This window comes from Psilocybe cubensis, chromosome 2, assembly GCF_017499595.1.
Source record: "Psilocybe cubensis strain MGC-MH-2018 chromosome 2, whole genome shotgun sequence".
Taxonomy (NCBI): Eukaryota; Fungi; Basidiomycota; class Agaricomycetes; order Agaricales; family Agrocybaceae; genus Psilocybe; species Psilocybe cubensis.
In genome coordinates, this window is record NC_063000.1 from 990387 (window position 1) to 1010997 (window position 20611).

General features: G+C 48.4%; 5 protein-coding genes across 5 annotated transcripts; 4 read left to right on the forward strand and 1 right to left on the reverse strand.

Annotated features, from left to right (window-relative positions):
• Positions 1-5041: 5041 nt before the first annotated feature.
• On the forward strand, positions 5042-6367 carry JR316_0001816 (WSC domain-containing protein; the record flags this gene model as incomplete). The annotated part of the gene is made up of 7 exons (XM_047887616.1): positions 5042-5101; positions 5162-5268; positions 5351-5493; positions 5556-5751; positions 5853-5995; positions 6115-6205; positions 6259-6367. 7 exons carry the CDS (start codon positions 5042-5044, stop codon positions 6365-6367), a joined length of 849 nt encoding a protein of 282 aa, XP_047752539.1.
• A 1841-nt stretch (positions 6368-8208) lies between these two features.
• JR316_0001817 (WSC domain-containing protein) lies at positions 8209-9829 on the forward strand (the record flags this gene model as incomplete). Its single annotated transcript, XM_047887617.1, has 6 exons — positions 8209-8259; positions 8338-8447; positions 8538-8680; positions 8778-8973; positions 9103-9248; positions 9360-9829. 6 exons carry the CDS (start codon positions 8209-8211, stop codon positions 9827-9829), a joined length of 1116 nt encoding a protein of 371 aa, XP_047752540.1.
• Positions 9830-10405: 576 nt separating this feature from the next.
• JR316_0001818 (uncharacterized protein) lies at positions 10406-11706 on the reverse strand (the record flags this gene model as incomplete). The annotated part of the gene is made up of 2 exons (XM_047887618.1): positions 10406-11117; positions 11333-11706. 2 exons carry the CDS (start codon positions 11704-11706, stop codon positions 10406-10408), a joined length of 1086 nt encoding a protein of 361 aa, XP_047752541.1.
• A 1179-nt stretch (positions 11707-12885) lies between these two features.
• On the forward strand, positions 12886-14394 carry JR316_0001819 (uncharacterized protein; the record flags this gene model as incomplete). The annotated part of the gene is made up of 1 exon (XM_047887619.1): positions 12886-14394. One exon carries the CDS (start codon positions 12886-12888, stop codon positions 14392-14394), a length of 1509 nt encoding a protein of 502 aa, XP_047752542.1.
• A 4654-nt stretch (positions 14395-19048) lies between these two features.
• On the forward strand, positions 19049-20241 carry JR316_0001820 (Protein rds1; the record flags this gene model as incomplete). The annotated part of the gene is made up of 5 exons (XM_047887620.1): positions 19049-19160; positions 19224-19443; positions 19511-19566; positions 19641-19789; positions 19864-20241. The coding sequence occupies 5 exons, from the start codon at positions 19049-19051 to the stop codon at positions 20239-20241; spliced, it is 915 nt and encodes a 304-aa protein (XP_047752543.1).
• Positions 20242-20611: the final 370 nt, after the last annotated feature.

Here is a 20611-nt window from a genome sequence, read left to right on the forward strand (position 1 = left end):
CCGCGACGAGCTAGATATGCGCGAAGACACGTTCCTATCACAGCTTTCGCCCCAGTCTTCAAGGTGCAAATCTGGTTGATCGCCAACAGAGACTATTGATGATACACCCAAGGGTATACCTGGCGACCCTTCTGTACTGTCAGTCGATGTAGAGACGTTGTTGTCGATTATTGGCAGTGGTAACGAATAGACTCGCTTATGGCTATTACTGATCCTGGCGGGCGCAAGAAGTGGGATTGAGGCGGTGTCTAGTGATGTGCCAGATGTTGCAGTGTGTGCCGCACGCGGAGGAGCAATAAAAGGATAGGAAGATAGCGGTGGCGTCGAGCAACGAAGCCCAGGAGTTACAGTCGTGCTAGTTGGAGTATTCGCTACAAAATCCCTGCCTTGCTGTTGGTCAAAGGCAGTCACAGTCGAAGTTGTACTGGTCGAATCGATACTGCTCGACGTCGACGTCGATGACGACTTCTTTTGGCGATACCGGTGACGATGTTTATTGATGGCTATTAAATTTGAATCTGAACCCAAGCAGCCCGCGCTCCTCTTGACCTTGTCTTGATATAGCACGCTGCGGTTGGCAGTGTCAATAAGACGGCTCCGAGTGTCTTTGTGCTTCCGCTTTGGCAGCGCGAGCTCGATGGCACCTCCCGGTTGTTGCTCGGTCTCGGCTATTGGGCACTGAAATGATATAGCGGACGATGGGGAAGTGGGTGAAGAAGAAGAAGTGGACTCGCTAAACGGTACCGACGTGCGCTGCGTCGAGATGTGTATAGTGATCGGCCTTCTGCTCGTCGATCTCGCGAGTCCCCTTCGAATTCTTGATGACGACGATGAAGCTGAGTGGAGAAAAGAAGAAAAACACGAAGATGAAAAGAATGAAGGTGAAGCAGGGTACAAAAGCCGGAAAAGAACACAGGCGATACGGCGGAGGGCAAGGAGTGTATAGAGGAGGTATAGCGCGTGGGGGAGGAGGTACAGCGGGTGTCCCTGTTCAATGGGGGCGGCAGCGGAAGAAGAGGGCAGCAACTGTTGCAGGAGGGCGGTCAAGGTGGCTATATGCGCATTTTTTTAGGTCGGTTTCCATTTATTGATAAATGGTTTAATTAAGCGCCGTTTGGATGTCAGGACAGGAATAGACAGAAAGATGATGATGGAGAAAGGACTGACCGCCTGTTAGAGTTATTACGAGAATGCTGCTGTACAGCGTTTCGAATATTCTTCTGGTGCTCAACTTTGAGGGTACACTGTTGCTGTCGTCACCGTTGTCGCTGTGGCTGTCGTAGTATGTTGGGAGATGAAGGGCTGGAAGCCCCACTGATTACAGTAATAGCGTAAGTGATTGCGTTTCTTCGAGAAAAACGCGCATATACTTACATGAAAATGAAAGTAAACCTTGTACGACGGCTTCGACCTTGGATGCAGTGCTAGTGCCCGCCTGGATAAAAGGCAGCGCGCCCGCGAGCGTGCTGAGGAGCGCTAGTAGCGCAAAATACGCGTATGCGATATGTGCTTGACGCCGCGTAGTGGGACTGTTCCCACTTCTATGACCACTGGGAATACGATTCGGGCGAGGGCGACGTGACACGGCGAGCACAGCGAAGACCAGTGATAAGAGGGGACCAAGGAAAAAAATGACATTGAACAAGGGGCTTGCACTCGTGACGGTGGCGGGCGTTGCTGCTATCAATCTCGCCGCCGTCGTCGTTATCGTTGTCGCTGTCGAGGCCAACGACGTGGGGGAGGCCATGTAAGACACGGACGCAAACGAAAACGAAATTGAAAAGAGAGAACGGCGCGAAAAAGACGCTAAAAACCGCATCTGCCATTGCTAATATACCTGCTCACCATCCGAGGAAACGACACTTCTATATCGGGAAGTTGGAGAGTCTTATCTGGACTGTGCTTCGATGTTCGAACTGGCCCGGGCGCAGATCACTCCCCCGCGGGTTCCCGGATTGGCCGTTTGCGCCCCTATTCTGCTGTGTGCAGTACGTCTACGTCAAAACATACAGCGGGAGCGCCGCTCTCAACCACTAGCCCATATGCATATCCCGTTTAAGCCCCGGGCGCATCATCCCGACTTTCGCCACGAACGAAAAGTAACAAAAAAGGCCATTGAACACTCGATGACTGACATCCTGGCAACACATCGTGGCATCGTCATCGGAACAGGAGACCTGGACAGCTCAACATGATCTTGATGACAGGGCACGAAGGAGAGTCTCGGACATACAAAATACCACGAGTTTGCCACTAATTGCTTGGAAACCACGACAACGCTCGGCGGCGCATCTCCTCGATGCGATACCGACCTTGGGTTCAACGCCACAATCACTTACTTTACGAACAACAAAATCCGGCTCAAGGACGAGCGAATAGTTAGCCTGTTCGCAATCGTTCCCCGTACAAACAAACAGATAACGCACACCGCCGAAGCTCACGTCTAAACCCCTCATATTTGTGAAGAAATGAACAGCTGACTCTCTTCTCAGATTCTTTCTAACGACATTACTGGCCTAGCCACAGACAGAAAGATTCGAAGTGAAGTGGAAGCCCCCCATTTCCATAACCCCTGTTACACCTAGGTCTCCGCCGTACGTGTCGGGACTCAAAACGGGCCTAGGACAGGCTGGAGTGAGTATAAGCACGCAATCGCAGAGCCATACAGATGCTCACTCACCGCAAATTAGACATCCGAGTCCCTCATAATGTAAGCCTCACACACTCCACTCATTCCCCACCACCCAATCTAATGAACTCACATTTACATAACACTAACAACAGGAACATCATGCGCCCTGTTCTCGGCAATAGACTGCTACATGTCCCTTCCATGTGCCGTGTCCCGTTCTCAGCAGCCATAAATCCAAAGCCGCTCAAAAATTGCTCGACTCTACATGCTGACGTCGACGCACGTCACTATTTTCCTACGATGCTAGAATGCGGTGATGTTAATAAGTGCCCAGGTACGTCTGTCTGCTACAGTTAAATAAGAGCGGATATTCCCAATAAAGGTGATAGTATCTGTACGAAAGGCTCAAGGTATTAGATATGTTCAAATTGATAATGTATGCTTTTCGTAATGTGTCCCTGAGCCCTGAGGTTCACTTTGAGTTCTCAAATAATACGTTGTTATCATTCGACTCGAGGAAAAGTTGCACCCCATCTCATGACCTACACTTCGAATCACATTCCAGGACCCCATATCGACTGATCAGCCTAGAATGCTGGCTTCAAAGTACTCTCTAGAGAGTCCACGTTAGCCTCGCTCACCTCCATATTCGCATGATCGCCATACCGAAACTCTTCCTTGATTGTCCCTTCTTAATTCATCTCGTCGAAACTCCTTCGCAGGTAGCGTCACATGGCTATCATCAGTTATCATCCTAAATTCTTCAGAGGTGTCATAATTTGCATACTTATGAAGTAATATCTATCGGCATGGTCTACCTTGCGCACCCTAGACACATTTAGGGGTCATTAAAATCATCCAATATCACAGCAATCATCGCATGATTATCTGAGTACTCGCCCGATGCCTCAAAATATGCCCTGAGGCCTGATGGCGTCCCAAGGCGTCCCTAATAACCTTGTACATTGACCTCCTTTGCATCCCTATGTATCATTCCTACAACGAACGTTTTACGTACAATGAAAAGCTTCGAAATGCTGACCCTTCGTAGTTCGTACGTGTCGATCCTTTCATATTATACCCGACTTGGCGCGTCATAAATGTCGACACCTTTTCTGTGGCCGCCTTTTCCGCGCGTCTATTAGAATAGAAAATGAACGCGTCTTGCATGGAGCTGTATTGATTTTCTTCTTTATCCGCTTCAATACTGCTCTACAATCAAAACCCCTACATTTCCTTCGGTAAACGATCGTCGCCGAAGAATCAGAATTCAACGGTCCGTCAATTTTTTTTGACGGTCGACAAGCGTTCTACTACTAGCGAATGCACCAACTTGGACGATAGGCACGTTGGCTATTAGATTGTCCATGGTTTAGGTTGGCCTTCGTTTTTGTGGTGTCTACTTTGAAAGAGACGTCCAAATATGTCCAAAGACTAAGTGAAATCGAAGCAATGGTCCTCCAGAGGCCTTACACAGGTAAGCGATAAATTTTGGAGACAACTAGAGAAGATTGTTCACACAAAATCGAGAAACTGGGGGTCGGTAAGCATCAGTTAATTGAATGAACTTTGATGGTGACATCGTCTGAAAGCGTATGCAAGATCATGAGACTCGGAAGGGCACTCAAGAAATCATAGTGTCGAAAATGCGAATCAAGATGAGAACAATATGTTTAGAAATCGCATCATATAATTAATTGATCAAAACATAGCAGCTCACTTTGTTTTATTATCGTCCACCTCCATGGCACAGATGTCACTGACGTGGCATACCTCTTATAGGCCTGACATACTTCTAAATTTACTTCCGCGCCGGAAATCCAGGTCAGTGAGCGCTCTGTCAATTGCAATTCAATTCATGGTGGTTTATGATGTCAGATAATCACACTCACGCACGGATGCAAATGGGAATGAACTGATGACTATCCAGCTGAGCTGACCTTCGTCATATTGACGCTACTAATAACACAGTGTAATCTCTCTAGATAATACATAATTTTCTGCAGATTTTCTCTACGGCAACGTGTTACATGTCAAAAATGAACTTAATCTGTACTGTAATGTTATCAATTTTGCTCTTTCATAATCTCATTTCCTGATCGCTCAACTAGGTTTAGTTCTCACTGACCGCTGGACGCCTCTTAAATTGGAGAAATCGAAGCATAGAATAGATAACAAAACAACACATGCGCTTGGCCGGATATCTTTAATTCTCCTTGATGGCGCAGAAGTAATCTTAAGGCCTAAGGTCTTAAAGCTCTACCAACAATAGCTATCACCACCGCCTTGTGCAAATGCCAATTCCGACTCGCCAGCATCAATTTTGTGTTACTGGCACAGAGAAAAAATATAAAGAAGAGCCTACCTCAACCTCTCGATGCCAACTTACCCGCGCATTTCTGCCTATTAATGGTGGCTTCAGTAGTACCAGGACTTCTGCTTGCTGCATCCATCTCAGCAAGTATAACTGTGAGTTCTACGCTAATGGTTCTTATCATTTCATTTGTTAATTTTCATGTGCAAGAACAGAGGACAACAGCTACACTCTCGTCGAACTGGGATCAAAGGCGGAGCACCAATATTACAGTAAACCCCAACACTGCCCTTCCAGGATGGACCTTTGTCGGTTGCTTCACGTAAGTTCTGGTATCATCTTATGAATTGCTACTCGCCCTTCTTAGTGAAGTTTAAAAACGCTAACAAAAACAATAATATCAGAGATGCCAATGGCGCTGCCCCAACTCTCCAGGAACACTCCCTCATTGACGAAACCAACATGACACCAGCTCTGTGCATGGAGTTCTGTGGGAACTTCAGCACTCCATTAAACTTTGCCGGGACTGAACTTGGCAACCAATGCTGTGCGTTCGTTGACAAGCAATTCGCACCAGCTTCAAGTTGACGTTTCTTTTCGTGATTTTAGTTTGCGATTTCAATATCCAAGGTGCGCCGCTCCAGGTGAACGACACATTGTGCAACGTGGCATGTGCAGGAGACAGCACGCTTACCTGCGGCGGCCCCCTGTTGGTGAGTATATACCAGAACAACAACGAGGGTGTAGGCCCACTCCCTACAAACAAAGCCACAGTCGGTGCTTTCGAATTTGCAGGATGTTTGAAGTAATTATCATTGATATTGAGTCCCAATCAATACTCTGAACTTGAACCATCACTAACTGATTGACTTTGGTGCCTATCTTTATGTTTCTTTTGTATCGTAGGGATGCAGATGGGACTACAGTTCGGACGCTCTCTACACCTCTTACAGTTGATATATCTGATGGAGTAACCGCCGAGAGTTGCACAGTAACCTGTCTCGAGAACGGATTTACAAAAGCCGGTTTGGAATTTGGCCACGAGTGCTGTACGTCACAGTCTTTTTTAATCTTCTTCCTTTCCCATTGTCCCTTCGCCTTCTCTATACTAGCATGGTATATTGCAATGCATGTTTCTGACCTGAGCAATTAAACCCGTTGTTTACAGGGTGTGACAGCAAGTTCAACGTTGCGCTAGGCCTAATCGTTGCCCCACTCGAAGAATGCTCGCGCGCATGCGACGCGGACCCCACCGAGCTGTGCGGTGCCCCAAACAGGTTGTCGCTATATACAATTCCGTTTCCGGGATCAGCAACGCCATTGATACCCATCAACCCGTCGGCAACCGGCGCATGTCTGGCTACCTCTACCAGCAGTGGAAGCAGTGCCTCTGCATCTACTACCAGCTTACCTACGACTAGTAGCTCATCAGCTCACTCTACCTCCTCATCTGCTAGTAACACCATCACCACCACTGTAGGTAGTCCAACATCAGGGGTCCCACCGGGAAGACCTAATAGCACTGGCAGTGTATCATAAGTGCCAAAAATTATGAGCGTCTAGAGTTGTGTTATCTCCCCCCCCAAAACCCAGATTGTAATATATTGGTGGAATTCTTATTAGCACATGATGTTTTACTTTAGCATTGATTTGTTTTAAAGGGGGTATTTCTTTAACATACTCAGGCTCAACACATATTATTCAAAATCAACTTTGTTATCTGCCATGGGCAAGTATTCTGGAGTAACATAATTATTATATGTAATATATACACAACAGTAAAACACAGTTCTCCTATGGCAGGTAATTGCGGCGAAGCCGCCTTTTCGAGTTCAAGCTTTATTTTCCAATTTCTTTTTGCGCGCGAAGTTAAATTGATGGCCGCGATTGCCGTTACATCGTGAGAACACGGCTCATCTCGGCAAATCATTTTCAATAGGTCCAATCCAGTCGTAATGCAGCTACCTTGACCTATGTTTGGATCATCATAAATGTCTAGGTGAATGTTTAAGGATACATATAGCTTGATTCTCCAGTAATTTTGTTTGTCGTCTTTGTAGCCAAAATATATCCTTTGAGTACACAATTGAACGCCGCACGGCCATTGCCGGGACTGAATTTGAAGTTTGTCAATTCCTAGCCCCTATTTTCTTTCCCTCCACCACTTACGGTAATGCATAGTTGAGTTTTTCTGAGTTACAACTCTGGTTCCAAATCGATATAACCACAATAGTATATGCAACGGGGTTTACGGAGAAATCAAATCTAAAAGCATTCAGAAGCAGACACAAGCAACTATAGTACTCAAGAAATCATAGAATCAAAATACAAGCTTATTTGTGGAACACGTATTCAGGAACATCATCAAATACGCATGTAATGTATATATATTTTTCACGACTCTAATAGTTCTCACTTTGTTGAATCATCATCGCACGGGCATCACGGTGTAACTTGTATATCATCGAGATACTTATATGTAGGCCTGAAATCCTAGCAAAGCCAGAGCATCACGTCTTCAAAAAAATCTACTTCCAAAATTACTTGATCATGCTTCGTACGACGTACCGGGTTTCCAGGTCGGACAAGTTCTGGTTTCTCAACTAAATACAATTTGATTTTCTGGTTATTCTTGTGATATTGCTATTGCTATTGCATCAACTTGCAAAAAAAACAAAAAGCGCTGCGCGGATGCAAATGTGAAGATAATAAATCTTTCTCAGAGCTGTATTTAAATTGTCAGTTCATTTAATCTTGTACACTGGATAATATTTAATATCCAACTATCCTTATCTGCGTTAAATTGTCGATACAAGCAAGATGGGTGGTTAGAGTACACCAATACGTCTGAAGACCTTCTACACACCAGTGTTTTTTCCGGAGCGCTCAAGTATTAATCCATTCAATGTCCATCATAATAGCATGGCAGTGAGAATCAAAGCCTCTTTTCCCATCGTATCGTCATCTTTTGATCGTTCAACTGAGCTCAGATTTCACTTACTTACAGCTGAACACACATCTCGGATCTTTCCTCGGAGAAATGGCATCAGAGCTTCTTCTGAAGATACATTGAACACAACGCCACAAATATCCTATGCTTGAAAGTTGAAAGTTGAAAGTTGCATATCTTCAGACTTTAGCGATCAGCATTCGATGGATTTGAGAATTATTGGCTTGTTAATGAGGTATAAAAAGCTGATGAGTCTACCCCCATCCCACAGGAAATCATTTCCGATTCAATCGTTCAAATTGCTTCTCAATAATGCCTTTGGTATCACTCGAAAGACTTCTAGTACTCGTCGCGTTCATCTCGGTAAGCTCTCTTTTGAACACTCCACTGGCCTTTGATGTTTTTATTGTGTTAATCTGCATGTATCAATGCATTAAATAGGGTACTATAACAGCCGCACGCCCGTCAGAGTGGAATAAAAGGCAAAGTGATACTACCTCAGCTAACCCCAACGATGCACTTCCAGGATGGACCTTTGTCGGTTGCTTCTCGTACGTATCAAATCTTACAATTTCCTGCGTAGTTGAGAATTTATAACAAAACCTGAAACTGAATACAAAAAAAAACATAATGGAAACTAGAGATGTGAATCACGGCACGGTTCTGATAGGACAGTCCTTTGCCGACGAAACGAATATGAGTCCGGCGCTTTGCACTGCATTCTGTGGGGGGAACTCTAGCACGCCATTTAATTTCGCTGGGATCGAACACGGTGATCAATGCTGTAAGCCTTTTTTTACACCAGCAGCGAACGATCATTGACTTAGACTTCACTTTCACTTTAATTCACCTGTTTTTTTTTTCTTTTTTGGTGGGTTTAGTCTGCGACTTCAGCATCCAAGGTATACCTATTCAAGTCAACGAGACAATATGCAATCTCCCGTGTACGGGAGATAGCACGCTTGTATGTGGCGGCGAGCTTCTTCTTAGTGTATACCAAAACACCAATGAGGGCGTGGGCCCGCTCCCTACGCATAAAGCCACCATTGGCGAGTTCGTCTTTGCTGGATGTTTAAGGTATGTAGTTATTATAATTTCCCTTCTCCATTTCGATTTTGCATTTCGATTTTGACTTTCAGTCAATTAAAAATTCAACCACGGCGCTTATACCAGTAACTAACTGTGTTTTTTTTATATGATGAATAGGGATACAGATGGGACGGACATCAGGACGCTGTCTACGCCGCTCAGTATGGAGGATCTTCCGGATGGCGTCACAGCTGAGCTGTGCACGTCAACGTGCCTTGAGAGGGGGTTCACAATGGCCGGTATGGAAATCGGCCGCGAGTGCTGTACGTCCTTCGTCCTTCGTCCCTTTCCCCTCCCCTCTTCATCTTCATCGTTATCTTCATCGATGATCACCCAAGTAATCAAACTAAACTCAAACCCCCCATGTACGACAGGGTGCAGCAACGACATCGACGTCCCGCTAGGCTTGATCATCGCCCCAATAGAAGAATGCTCGCTTGCATGCGACGCAGATCCCACTGAACTCTGCGGCGCGCCCAAGAGGCTGTCGATGTACACTGTCCCGCTACCGCCACCTGGAGAGGCGACGCAGCTGACGCCGGTCAGCCCCGCGGCGACGGGCGTCTGTGTGTCTGTTTCATCTTCCGCTTCTGCTTCTACGAGTGTTATTGCTATTAGCAGTGTTTCTGCTGCTACTACTGCTGCCACTACCAGCTCTGAATCGTCGGCTCCTGCTTCTAGTCTGTCTACCGGTACGACGACAGTCGACACCTCCAGCCCGACATCTACCAGTGCCAGTGCCAGCGCTAGTAGCGCCACATCAATCGCACCAGGCACGCCAACGTCAGGTGTCCCACCGCACAGACCTAACTTTACAAGCATTAGCAGTATCACTACATCATAAGTACTTCATTAAGAAGCACTTCAAGCTTCCATTAGATATTAGCATGAGTACCAGCACGATTGAATCAAGGTAGCAGTTAAGGGCAATTAAAATTGAATGTGTATACTTTGGGACCTGGGTAGTAGCACCAATCTATTTCAATTGTGAAAGCTATGATTGCAGAGTGTTGTTGGGGTATAAATATTTATAATAGTTATAATACGGGAAAGGAAAGTCGGTGAGCGGTGAGTACGAGTACTGAGTGCTTGACCTAGACGGATAGCCATAGCCATCCTCAGGCCCAAGCCGGCCATGGCCATGACACTGGCACAGTGCATTATATACATAAGCGCCAAGTCCTGGGAGCTAAGCGCCCATCGCGAAAGTTGTAGGTGATGCCACATGACACTCGCGTTTGAACCCAACTCAGTTCTGGTCCCTGATCCCTGGATTACTGGATCACTGGATCACTGGATCACTGGATCATGATATTATCATTATCATTCTCGGGACTCGGGACACCTCCCAATTAAACATTCTAACACGGATAAAACACCCAACACCCAACACCCACCACACCATCACTCTACATCTACACTACTCCCTCCCAACATCGATCCTGCCCCCATTATCCACCCACACCCTCTCCAAAAGCTCGACCGTCTCATACTGCGTCAACACCGCGCCATTCACGCGCGCTCCTCCGGTGTACATGCATAGACCCCACCCGAGCCTGCGCGGGGAGGAGGGCGGGCCTTGGATGCGGATTGTGCGGAGGGTTGGGCGTCCGGTTGTTGTTGTTGTTGGTTTTGGGGTGGAGGTAAGGGAGGAGGAGGAGGAGGAGGAGGAGGAGGGAGAGGGAGAGGACGGGTCGAGAAGTGGGGAGATCAGTGTGGTTTGGGAGATAGGGCACGAGATGGGATGACGTCGGAATGCGGAGTATATCTCTATACTCGCTGTGCCCGTTCCCTTCTTCCCTGCTCCCACTTTCCCTGCACTCCCCACCGCCCCCATACCCGGTTTAGGCGGGACAACAGCCATATACCGCACATACCTAGCCCCAACCATATGCGTGCACAGCGCCAACACGAGCGCGGCGCCGCCCGTTGCGATCCCGGCGTAGTACCGCCAGTTGTCCTGTGCGGCGTCCCGCTCGGAGGGGGAGGCGAAGATGGGGCGGAGGATGAAGCGGATTGGGGAGGTTAGGGTTGATGTGAGTGAGGAGGAGGGGGGATCTTCTGTGGATTGTGAGGAGTTTGGAGGGGGTGGGGGTGGGGGGATGGCGGTTGAGGAGAAGTAGAGTGAGCTCCTGTGTGTGTGTGGAAGGAAGGAGAATTAGTATTGTGAGTTTTGGGATTGTTAAGTTTTGTTTTTAACGAGTGCTACACCACCGTCATGTCAATAATGCGCGTATGACTGACCCGACCAACCGGCAAAAACATCCTATTTTCTTCAAAAATAAAGAGAAAAAAAAGAAAAAAAGAAAAAGAAAGTGAAGAAAGCAAAGAAGAAAATAGAACGCACACTGCGAACCCGACGATACACAGCACCACAGGCGTCGACTGTGGCGCGCGGAACTTGGCCTGCCAGAATGGGACGCGGGATTCGATGACGAATGCGCGGTTCGCGAGGTTTGATAAGGGTGTTTGGAGTTGGGAGTGTGGGCCCGTAGGGGCAGTGGGTGGGGGTACGGGTGTGGGTCCGGGACGCGATTTTGCTTTGGGTTTGGGTTGGGAATTGGGTTTGGGTTTGGAATTTGTGGGCGTGGGAGGCGTGGTTTTGGGGGGAGATGACTTGGCTTTAGCTTTAGCTTTGGGTGTGGGCGTGGATGAGAGGTGTCGTCGGGGGAGGGATTGGAGGAGTCGGTTTGGGAGGGGTGTCCGTGTGCACCGAAGCATTTTGGATATTTTGAGGTGATTCAACGCGTCTGGAGGCGTGAAAATGGGATTTTGGACCTGAGAAAGGTGGTTAGATGCAATCCAACTCGCCGAGTCGCAAGGTCGTCGAAAAACGGAGGATGGCGCAGCACGTGATGGTATTCAGGGACGCGATTCCCCTAGGTCATGGTTTGCCGTCTCTTTCATCTCTATCTCTACGTCGACTTCGGGGATGTGCCAGGAATCAGTGCACATTTTTTCCCGTGGTAATTGAAGGATGAAATTGTTCCATCCGTTCATTCATGGGTGACATCAAAGCCGGGTGGTAGATTTAGAAATTTAGAACTCTCGACTGGGCCCCACTCGTGGAATGCCACGCAGATCTTTCTTTCTACTTTTATACACATGCGCAATAAGTATGGATGTCCCACCAACAATTGCAAGTGCTTGTCAAATTCGAGTCAAAAAAGCCCGCACAACGCACAGTGCACACTCACACTCTTCGGAAAAACTGTGGCAACGCGGGACCCGTTGTGGTTTTCCCCACAGCGGGGTGTCCGTGTACGTCCCGGAACTGACTATTCTCTTTTGTTCACGTGTGCTTCCCATAGTCATACCATACGGCATCAGTATGATTCATGAATCTAAGTACGACATGGCGAGTCATTGGTCATTGGCTGTCGACACGACCCGGGTTAGCTGCATGCTAGCTGTAGGCTAGATGGCGGTGAAGCTAATGAGACAGCCGGATATCGCTGGATCACACGTCTAGATTACAAAAATTGTATGTATCCAGGCAAGTAAGTATAGGGAGTGAAGTGATGACATGGACAGAACGGACTAGAAACCGCTGCCAGCGGAATGACGGGCAAACATAGCCATGGATAGTCCGAGCGCATATTTGGACATGTTTAAAAGTAAAGCCGCAGGGGAAAGATATAAGCAACGTGTCGCCACGTATTCATACCCCGTTTTTGGACCAACCACGTCGGCTGCGCTGCGTTTTTCCTCTGCTTTGTCTTTGTGCTCCTTATCGCAAGGATACTTGGACCGCAGCACCGTACAACCACTCAAGACTCTGGAAGTTGCTCAGAATTTCCTTTCTTCCTTAACGTACAACCCCCATTGCCATTTTACCATACCATACCTAGTCATCATTAACATTACTCATACGACCGACTACCACAACCAATAATCGCAATGGCCCCAACATCATTCGTCAACCCCTCATCTCTCTCCTTCGCCCCCCAATCCTTCACCCCCGCCTCCCCAGCCCCCTCATCTTCGTACACCCACGACGAGGACGACCACGACGACATCGACCCCACCCACTCCGCCGGCCCCGCCCGCAAACGCGCGCGCACCAGCACCACCACCGCGGGCTCCTCTTCAACAACCAAGGACACCTCCTCCCTCTCGCTGTCCGAGCAGCGCAAAGAGGCGCGCGCGCACCGGAACCGCATCGCCGCGCAGAACTCGCGCGATCGTCGGAAAGCCCAGTTTTCCTACCTCGAGCGGAGAGTCTCGGAGCTTGAGGAGGAGAACAGGAGGTTGAAGGCGGGTATGGGTGCCCCTGCACCTGCAGCTCTCCCTGCCTCCATCCCCGTTGCACCTGCGCAACCGGTCTTCGCCCCACCCGCCGGAACATTCGCTCCTGCGCTCTCGAGTGCGGTGGAGGAGCACATCCGCGCGGAACGGGAGAAGGAGAGGGAACGGGAGAATGAAGAGCTTAAAGAGCGTATCCGCACGCTTGAGCGCGGGTGGGATGCCGTGGTCAAGGCGCTCGCGGCGCAGGGTGTCGCTGCGGGCTTGTTCGGCGCGGCGCAGGCTTCTCCTTCTTCCCCTTCCTCGTCTACCCCGGCTTCTTCGACTAGTAATACGACGACGACCACTGCGATCATTACACCATCTACCACACCCACCGCTACTACCCCGTCAACTATCAACAGCAATTCAACAACCGTCAACTCGTCGACATCGACGAAACTTGAAGTTCCGACTGCCACCGCCACTACATTTACCGCTTTCCCCTCCCCCGCACCTTCCCACTCCTCATTGGACTTTGAATCCAGCTCTCCCCTCCCCGACTTTTACACTCACACCACCGCCTCTCCGCTCTCCCTCTCCCTCCAACAACCCAGCACAACAACAACAACAACAACAACGCCGCAGATCCAGCAACAGCACCGCCACCAGCCAACGCCCGTGCCCGCACTGTCACTAACGCTGTCTCCGACGCCGTCTTCCTCGCCATCACACACCAACGAGCCCACTCGCCACCTAGCACGGGTGGCGACCGCCGGGGGACCTTCATTGGTCCGCTCGGCGTCCCTGCAGCGGGTGGGTTATTCGGAGGGTGTGTGGCGGGATTCGGTGCTGGATTCGGTGCAGGTGTCGGTTCCGGTTCAGGTAGCGCAGGTGCAAGTGCCAACGGAAATGGAAGCGGTTTCGGTCTCGCTCGCTTCTCCCCCGCGAACGGTCCAGGCGTATGTGCCACCGTATATTCGGGCGATGCGGCTCAAGGCGCAGCAGTTGCAGCAACAGCGTCAACAGCTGCGTCAGCCGTTGCAGCAGGTGCAGGCCCAGCAACAACAGTGGGCAGCACAGGCGCAGCTTGCGATGGGAGAGAGGATGATAAGGCTATGGAGGCCCTCTTTCGCGAGATCGTCGCGTCGCCACGGGCGGCGCATGCGTGTGTGCCGCAAGTGAGCGGTGCGGGCGCATATATTGGTGTGGAGGGGGAGGGTGTGGGAGCTGGAGCGGAGAAGGAGAGGGAGGGGAAGGAGGAGGGGAAGAGTGTGAGGATGGAGAAGGCGGATGAGGAGGAGAAGGAGAAGGCATCGCAAGTTGTTCAATGTGAAGGGGTTCCAGCGACATCGACATCGACATCATCATCAGTCGAAGACAACGAGCAAGAGAAAGTCAAAGAGAAAGAGACACAACAAGACAACGAGAAAGACAACGACAACGACGCGGAAGACGACCGCGCTGTTGCAGAGTGGGCAAACGAGATTGAGATGCAGCGGATGTTGGATAGTATGATTATGGATATTCAGGTTCAGGCTGGGCTCGGACATGGGCTTGGGCTTGGGATTGGGGAGTTGGGGATGAATATGGATTTGGGGATGGGTGGTGGGGAGTTTGGAATGGGTGTGGGTGCGGGTGCGGGGGAGTTTGGAATGGATTTCGGGATGGGGATGGGGATGGATATGGCTCCTCTAGGTCTGGGATTGGATATGGGAATGGATATGGGGATGAACATCGGAATGGACGGCGTTGATGTGGACTTTGGACTTGGTGCGTTTGACGCATCTGGTGTTGGTCCGGGTATGGGTGCGGGAGGGGCGGCGTGGGATGTGAGCGGCGCTGGTGTGTTTTGAGCCATTAGTCTCGTTTTGGCTCGGCTCGTTTTGGCGTTCCTCCACAATCACAACTATAACCACTACCATAACCTTCATGTTTTTTGTTGGACGCCGCCACGCCGCCACGACGACTGGGAGACTAGGCAAGGGCAGGCATGGGTTTGGATGGGAAGGCAGAGGAAGGAGCGGAGGCATATATGGATGTTGCATGCGCGCCTATTTGGGCTGCTGCTGCCTGTCGTCTGTTGATGTCTTTTCTCTTTCTCTCTTTCCCTCTACCCTCGCCCGCTCGCGCTCGCACACTTGTTTGATCTCCTCGCGCTCGCTCGCTTGATCTTGACCCGTCGTCAGCTCCCGTCCGTAGCCTTGTGCGCACGCACGCTACCAACGCCACTGTTGATCTCGTCGACATTGACCGACCCGGCTCCAGCACCGGCACCTGCGGATACCTTCATCATTGAAATTGGTATTCGATATCATCGCGTCACTGTCACTGTCACCGTTGTCCTTGACTACCCCCACCGTCATCGTCGACGGACCACCATTATTATTATCATCATCGTCAATCGTCGTCGTCGTCGACCATCGACCCCACCGCCAAAAATCTCGAAGAGGCGCCGTCGTTCAATTCAACTACGATAACGACCGGCCTACTTCGTTTTTTCGAAAGTATTGTAATCCCGTGTTCCCATTTCCCATTTTTCACTTCCTCTTTCCCAATTTTGTGTACCACCACCAACTCATATTCGCCCGCTCCGTTCTCGATTATTCGGCATCTCGTCTCGTCTCGTCTCGTCTGGCTTCGTCTCGTATCGTTTCTCTTTTTCCATTTTCGTCTCGTCTCGTCTTGTGTCGTCTCGTCTCGTCTCGCTGTCTGGTCTTTAAATTATTTGAAACCCCCCTCATCGACTTGTTTATGCTTTTTTCAACTCCTACTCTTATTTTATCTCGTCTTTGTCTTCCCTTATTGTTCTTCTTCGTTCTTCGATTCGTTCCTCGATTCTCTTCCGTTTGGTTTCTCGATATTTTTTTTGGAGTTTTTTTTGGAGATGTGCCAGTTGAAGATTTCTTATTTCTTCCTTCCATTCTTCCTTCGTTCGTTCATTCGTCTACTTCTTACCCTTTGTTCATCCACCTTTTCCCATTCCTTTCACCGACATCTTTTCCTCCCTATCTTCGCCGATTTTGAAATTTTTGTAGTACTGTCTTTTGTGGGTACACCGACCGACAGGGCAGGGCAGGGCATCAAGATCATCATCACCGCTACCACCACCTCCTCCCTCTACCTCTTCTCTCCTCTCCTCGCCTCGCCTCGCCTTTCCTCTCCTCTCCTCGCCTCGCCTTTCCTCTCCTCGCCTTGTCTCACCTCCTCACCTCGCACCACCACCACCACCACCTCCTCCTCCTCTGACGGACACCTCCCTACCCTACCACAAGGACCCTGCTGCACGCTCCCCTTCGGGGTTTGAGACGCGCGGGTTTTTTAGGTGGGGCTTTGGGCTGTTTTTTGTTGGGGGGTTGGGTTGGTTGGTTGGTTGGTTGGTTTGTGTGGGTGGGTGTTGTGGGTATGTGGGTGGGTTGTGGGTTTGTGTGTGAGGGGCATCCGACATCCGACATCCTTTCATCATATCCTCCGACTATCCGACTCGATTCACTTTCATATCATCCAGTAATCGCCCACCCCGCCCTGCCGTCTTTCCCCTTTATGATGTGTTCCCCACCCGACCTTCATTTTGTACTACAACTTTTTGAGTTTGGTGATCTTACGTGTAGGTTAGAACAAGGTTTTAGGTTAGGTTAGGTTTGGAGTAGAAGTATGTAGGAATGGTTAATGAGGAATTTTCTTTTTTGGCTGGTGCATTTACTTTTTGTTTTGTGTGTGTGTGTGTATGAACTGTTGCGCTCATGTGAGAGGTAGTGGTTGTGTAACACATATAAACAACAGCAGTTAAGAGATTATACAAAGGCAATGTGCTGCGCTCTTCCTATATCTTGTGCCCTAATTTGGATATGGAGATCTAAGAGGAGTACAGTACTTGGCATGAGACTAAGTCTGAAGTCAAAGATGAAGTCAGTCAATGTACTAGATGAAGTTGGATAGGAGTCGACTTGGGATAGACTTAAGTTCCTTAGAGCCAAAGTCCAATATTGAATTTGGTTTCAAGTTCTCAGTTTTGGAAGCAAAGTTGCCAGAATGAAGTAGTGTGAAAATGTTATTTTGTTCTAGTATTGATTATGAATAGCAATTACTCCAGGCTCCGATATTAGAATGTGTCGATGTTGATGCCAGTGTTAGCAACCTGCTAGTGACAGGCAGCTTAGCAGTCCGCTGATCCAGCGGCACAGTTGATAGATCCTTTGGAAAATGGATAGACTGGGATTTTTTGGTGGAGGTAGAGTTGGCATGACTAGATGTCAGATTATAGGGTTACTATAATGACGTCCGAGATAAGATATTGTTAATCTTGAACTTACATGAGGTTTGTGATATTGGTGTTGGCACATTTTCCTCCACCGTGCCATTGCTATCTAGCACTGCCTTGTGCTCTATATGTTTCCTGACTCCAAGTAGGAGTGGGCGGGGTTCTGTGGTATTGCTCATGTTGACGTTGTTGCCGCTGATGGTATTGGTGACAGTGATAGATGACAAACAAATTCCCATTATTGCCAATGCAATTGGTGGCTTGATTAGAAGTTGACAGTGTTGACAAGGGAGGGGGATGGGTTAGACTACGTGCACACTTCCTTGTATAAATATTGGCTGGCTTGAGGTTGAAGATTTGCTTTCAAGTTCTTGATCCCCGGCCACTTGCAAAAGAAAAAATTCGGGAGCCTCTTGTGTCCTAGTGACCAACGGCAACCTTTGTCTGTGTTGTACCACATGTACCACAGCGAGAAATCAAATTTCCATGTAATGTTATTTGGTTCCTTGGTATTTTGCTGTCAATTTAGGTTACTGGATACGTTATTACGAGAGATTTAATAATATCCAGATAATATCAATCAGCGGAATTTAGTAGTAGGAATAATGCTCTCCGTCAATCTGTGTATGTTACAGTTAGACAACTATGGTGTAGATGTGCTTTGGGTGTGTTGAGATAGTGGATGCCGGAGAGAGAAGGCATCACATTCACGGAGCAAATTATTCTGGTGAGGGACCGGTACTATGGAGGCTATTGTTGATATTAGCAGTGAAGAGGCTTTGGCTTTCTTGTAAAAATTTTCACGCCCTAAATTCTTCCCGTTTTTTTTAATCCACTTGTTGCTTCGAAAAAGTTTACTCTACGCCTCCGGTGATGTTCTGGCCAATTCTAGAAGGTAATTGTATGCTTATTCAGGCAAACATTTTTCTCGATCGAGCGCCTGTGGCTATTGCTGCGATGTCCGTTTTCACACGCTTCAATCTCCGTCAATGACTTTAATCGCTGTGTCAATACAGCGATAGGCTGGTAGTGTGAAACTGGTTCATTAAACTTAACGGGTTCCATCGTAGCTTTCACGATATGCTGTGTATCGAGTTATAAGGAAATGGAATGTGCCTTCTAACAGGAATTGGTTGGCAAAAGTTGGGTTAAAGTATGTTGTATCCGACTCGGAAGTAGCACATTAATACAATTTTGAAATTGAGATACGGTGTGGTGTGGATCCTCTGGTAAATTCCATGTAAGCAGCTTTTTGTATAGCTCTTGCAGTCTCTCGCAGTCTGCCGAAAAGTTTATAAAATTCTCTATTGCAATCGTGATGACAGGATCTCGATGTCAAAACCAGTATCCGATCACTTCAAGCCGATTAGGTGGCTGACTTCCAGCGCTGTCAAGGCTGTTAGCCACTGTTAGCCAATATTTTCAAGTCAGCCTCCATTGTACATATAAAACACGACTTTGAGTTGCCAGAAAAAAACAAATCTACACATTCTACATTCGCCATTCTCTACACTGTCCTGTCCTTTCTAACTCACACTACATCCGACTCCACCTCATAGCAACTAAAAAAAGCATAAAATGAGAAGCACTCTCCTTTCAATCGTTCTCGCCGCTGTATCCATCACCCAGATCATCGCAACCCCAGAAACTACGAATACAGCCACCTCCGGATCTGCTCAGACGATCGATGGTACGCTATCAATTCAAGTTGGCCAGGCACAGAGTCTAATTGATCCACTTCTATTGTTTCTAGATGCAACCGTCCTGAATTTTGCTCTCACCTTGGAGCATTTGGAAAAGGAGTTCTACGCCGGAGCCCTCGCTAAATTCGACCAGAATGCTTTCCTCGCTGCTGGTTTGCCTCCCTGGGCACGTGGGCGCTTCTCACAGATCGCAGACCACGAAAAGACGCATGTCGATTTCTTGAGCAAGGCTTTGGGGGATAAAGCCGTTCAGGCGTGTACTTACAACTTGTGAGTTTTTCTCTCTTGCGACAAACGATTTTGTTGACAAGTGCCCGGTGGGGTTGTAATTATGTAGCCCGTACAATGACCCGCGCTCGTTCGCCGCTCTGAGCCAAATCCTGGAAGGTGTCGGTGAGTAAAGTCATACAGTTTATTCCTCTTTATTTCATTTTAAAGCGACCCCTTTCCTTGTTTTTTATCATTAGGTGTATCTGCTTACACCGGTGCTGCGCATCTGATTAACAACAAGGATTACCTTACGGCGGCTGCCTCGATTCTTGCTACCGAATCCCGCCACGCCGCCTTTGTTTCGTCCGCCGTCAACAGGATGAGTGCATGGAACGGCGCCTTCGATGTTCGTTCATTCCATTCTCCACCAACCGCAACATGATAAAATATTAACACTTAACCTTTTTAAACTTTGCATAGATCCCGCTCAGCCTGAACGAAGTATACACCCTCGCTGCGAATTTCATCGTTTCCTGTCCTTCCACAAACGCGGCTCTCCCTGTCAAGGCCTTCCCTGCACTTTCAATCCAACTGACTGCGCCAGGAGAGACTGCCGCCGTCTCTGCGCCCTCGGCAGTGTCTCCGCCAACGTACATCGTGTTTTTCAGCGGACTGGATAAAATCTTTGTCAAAATCATGGATGGAAAAGTCTCCATCCCCAAGGACCTAGCGGAGACTGTATATGCTGTTGCGACCACCAGCGACAGCGCGGCCACGGATGATACCATTGTCGCTGGACCTGCCATTTTGATGTACCCCAAGGATTCGAACAACTCTCTGATGGCAAAGAAAGCTTAGGTTGTGTGGGATGGGTAAAAATTCCTTTCTTTTGTTGGACATTTTAATCGCATGTCGCTCGAACGAGTGACATATATACCCTTTCGTTCCTTACTTCTTCGTGTACAAATCTTTGTGCGCATTAATATTTCATTTTTGGTTTGATGATGCAAGGAGACTTCAACAAAGTTCAAACGGATTATCGATGGAAATCTCAAGTCGGGGTAAGAACGATTCATTCAGCTGCATTTGAAGGTACAAATTGTGGCACGGTGTGTCTGGTATTTGGCATTATCCCCAAGAAGTAAATTATCTACCAAATGGAAAAAAATCACGACAATTGACGATACTAGCGAAAGAAGGCAAAAGGAAAGTGCATGTCGAACGAGGG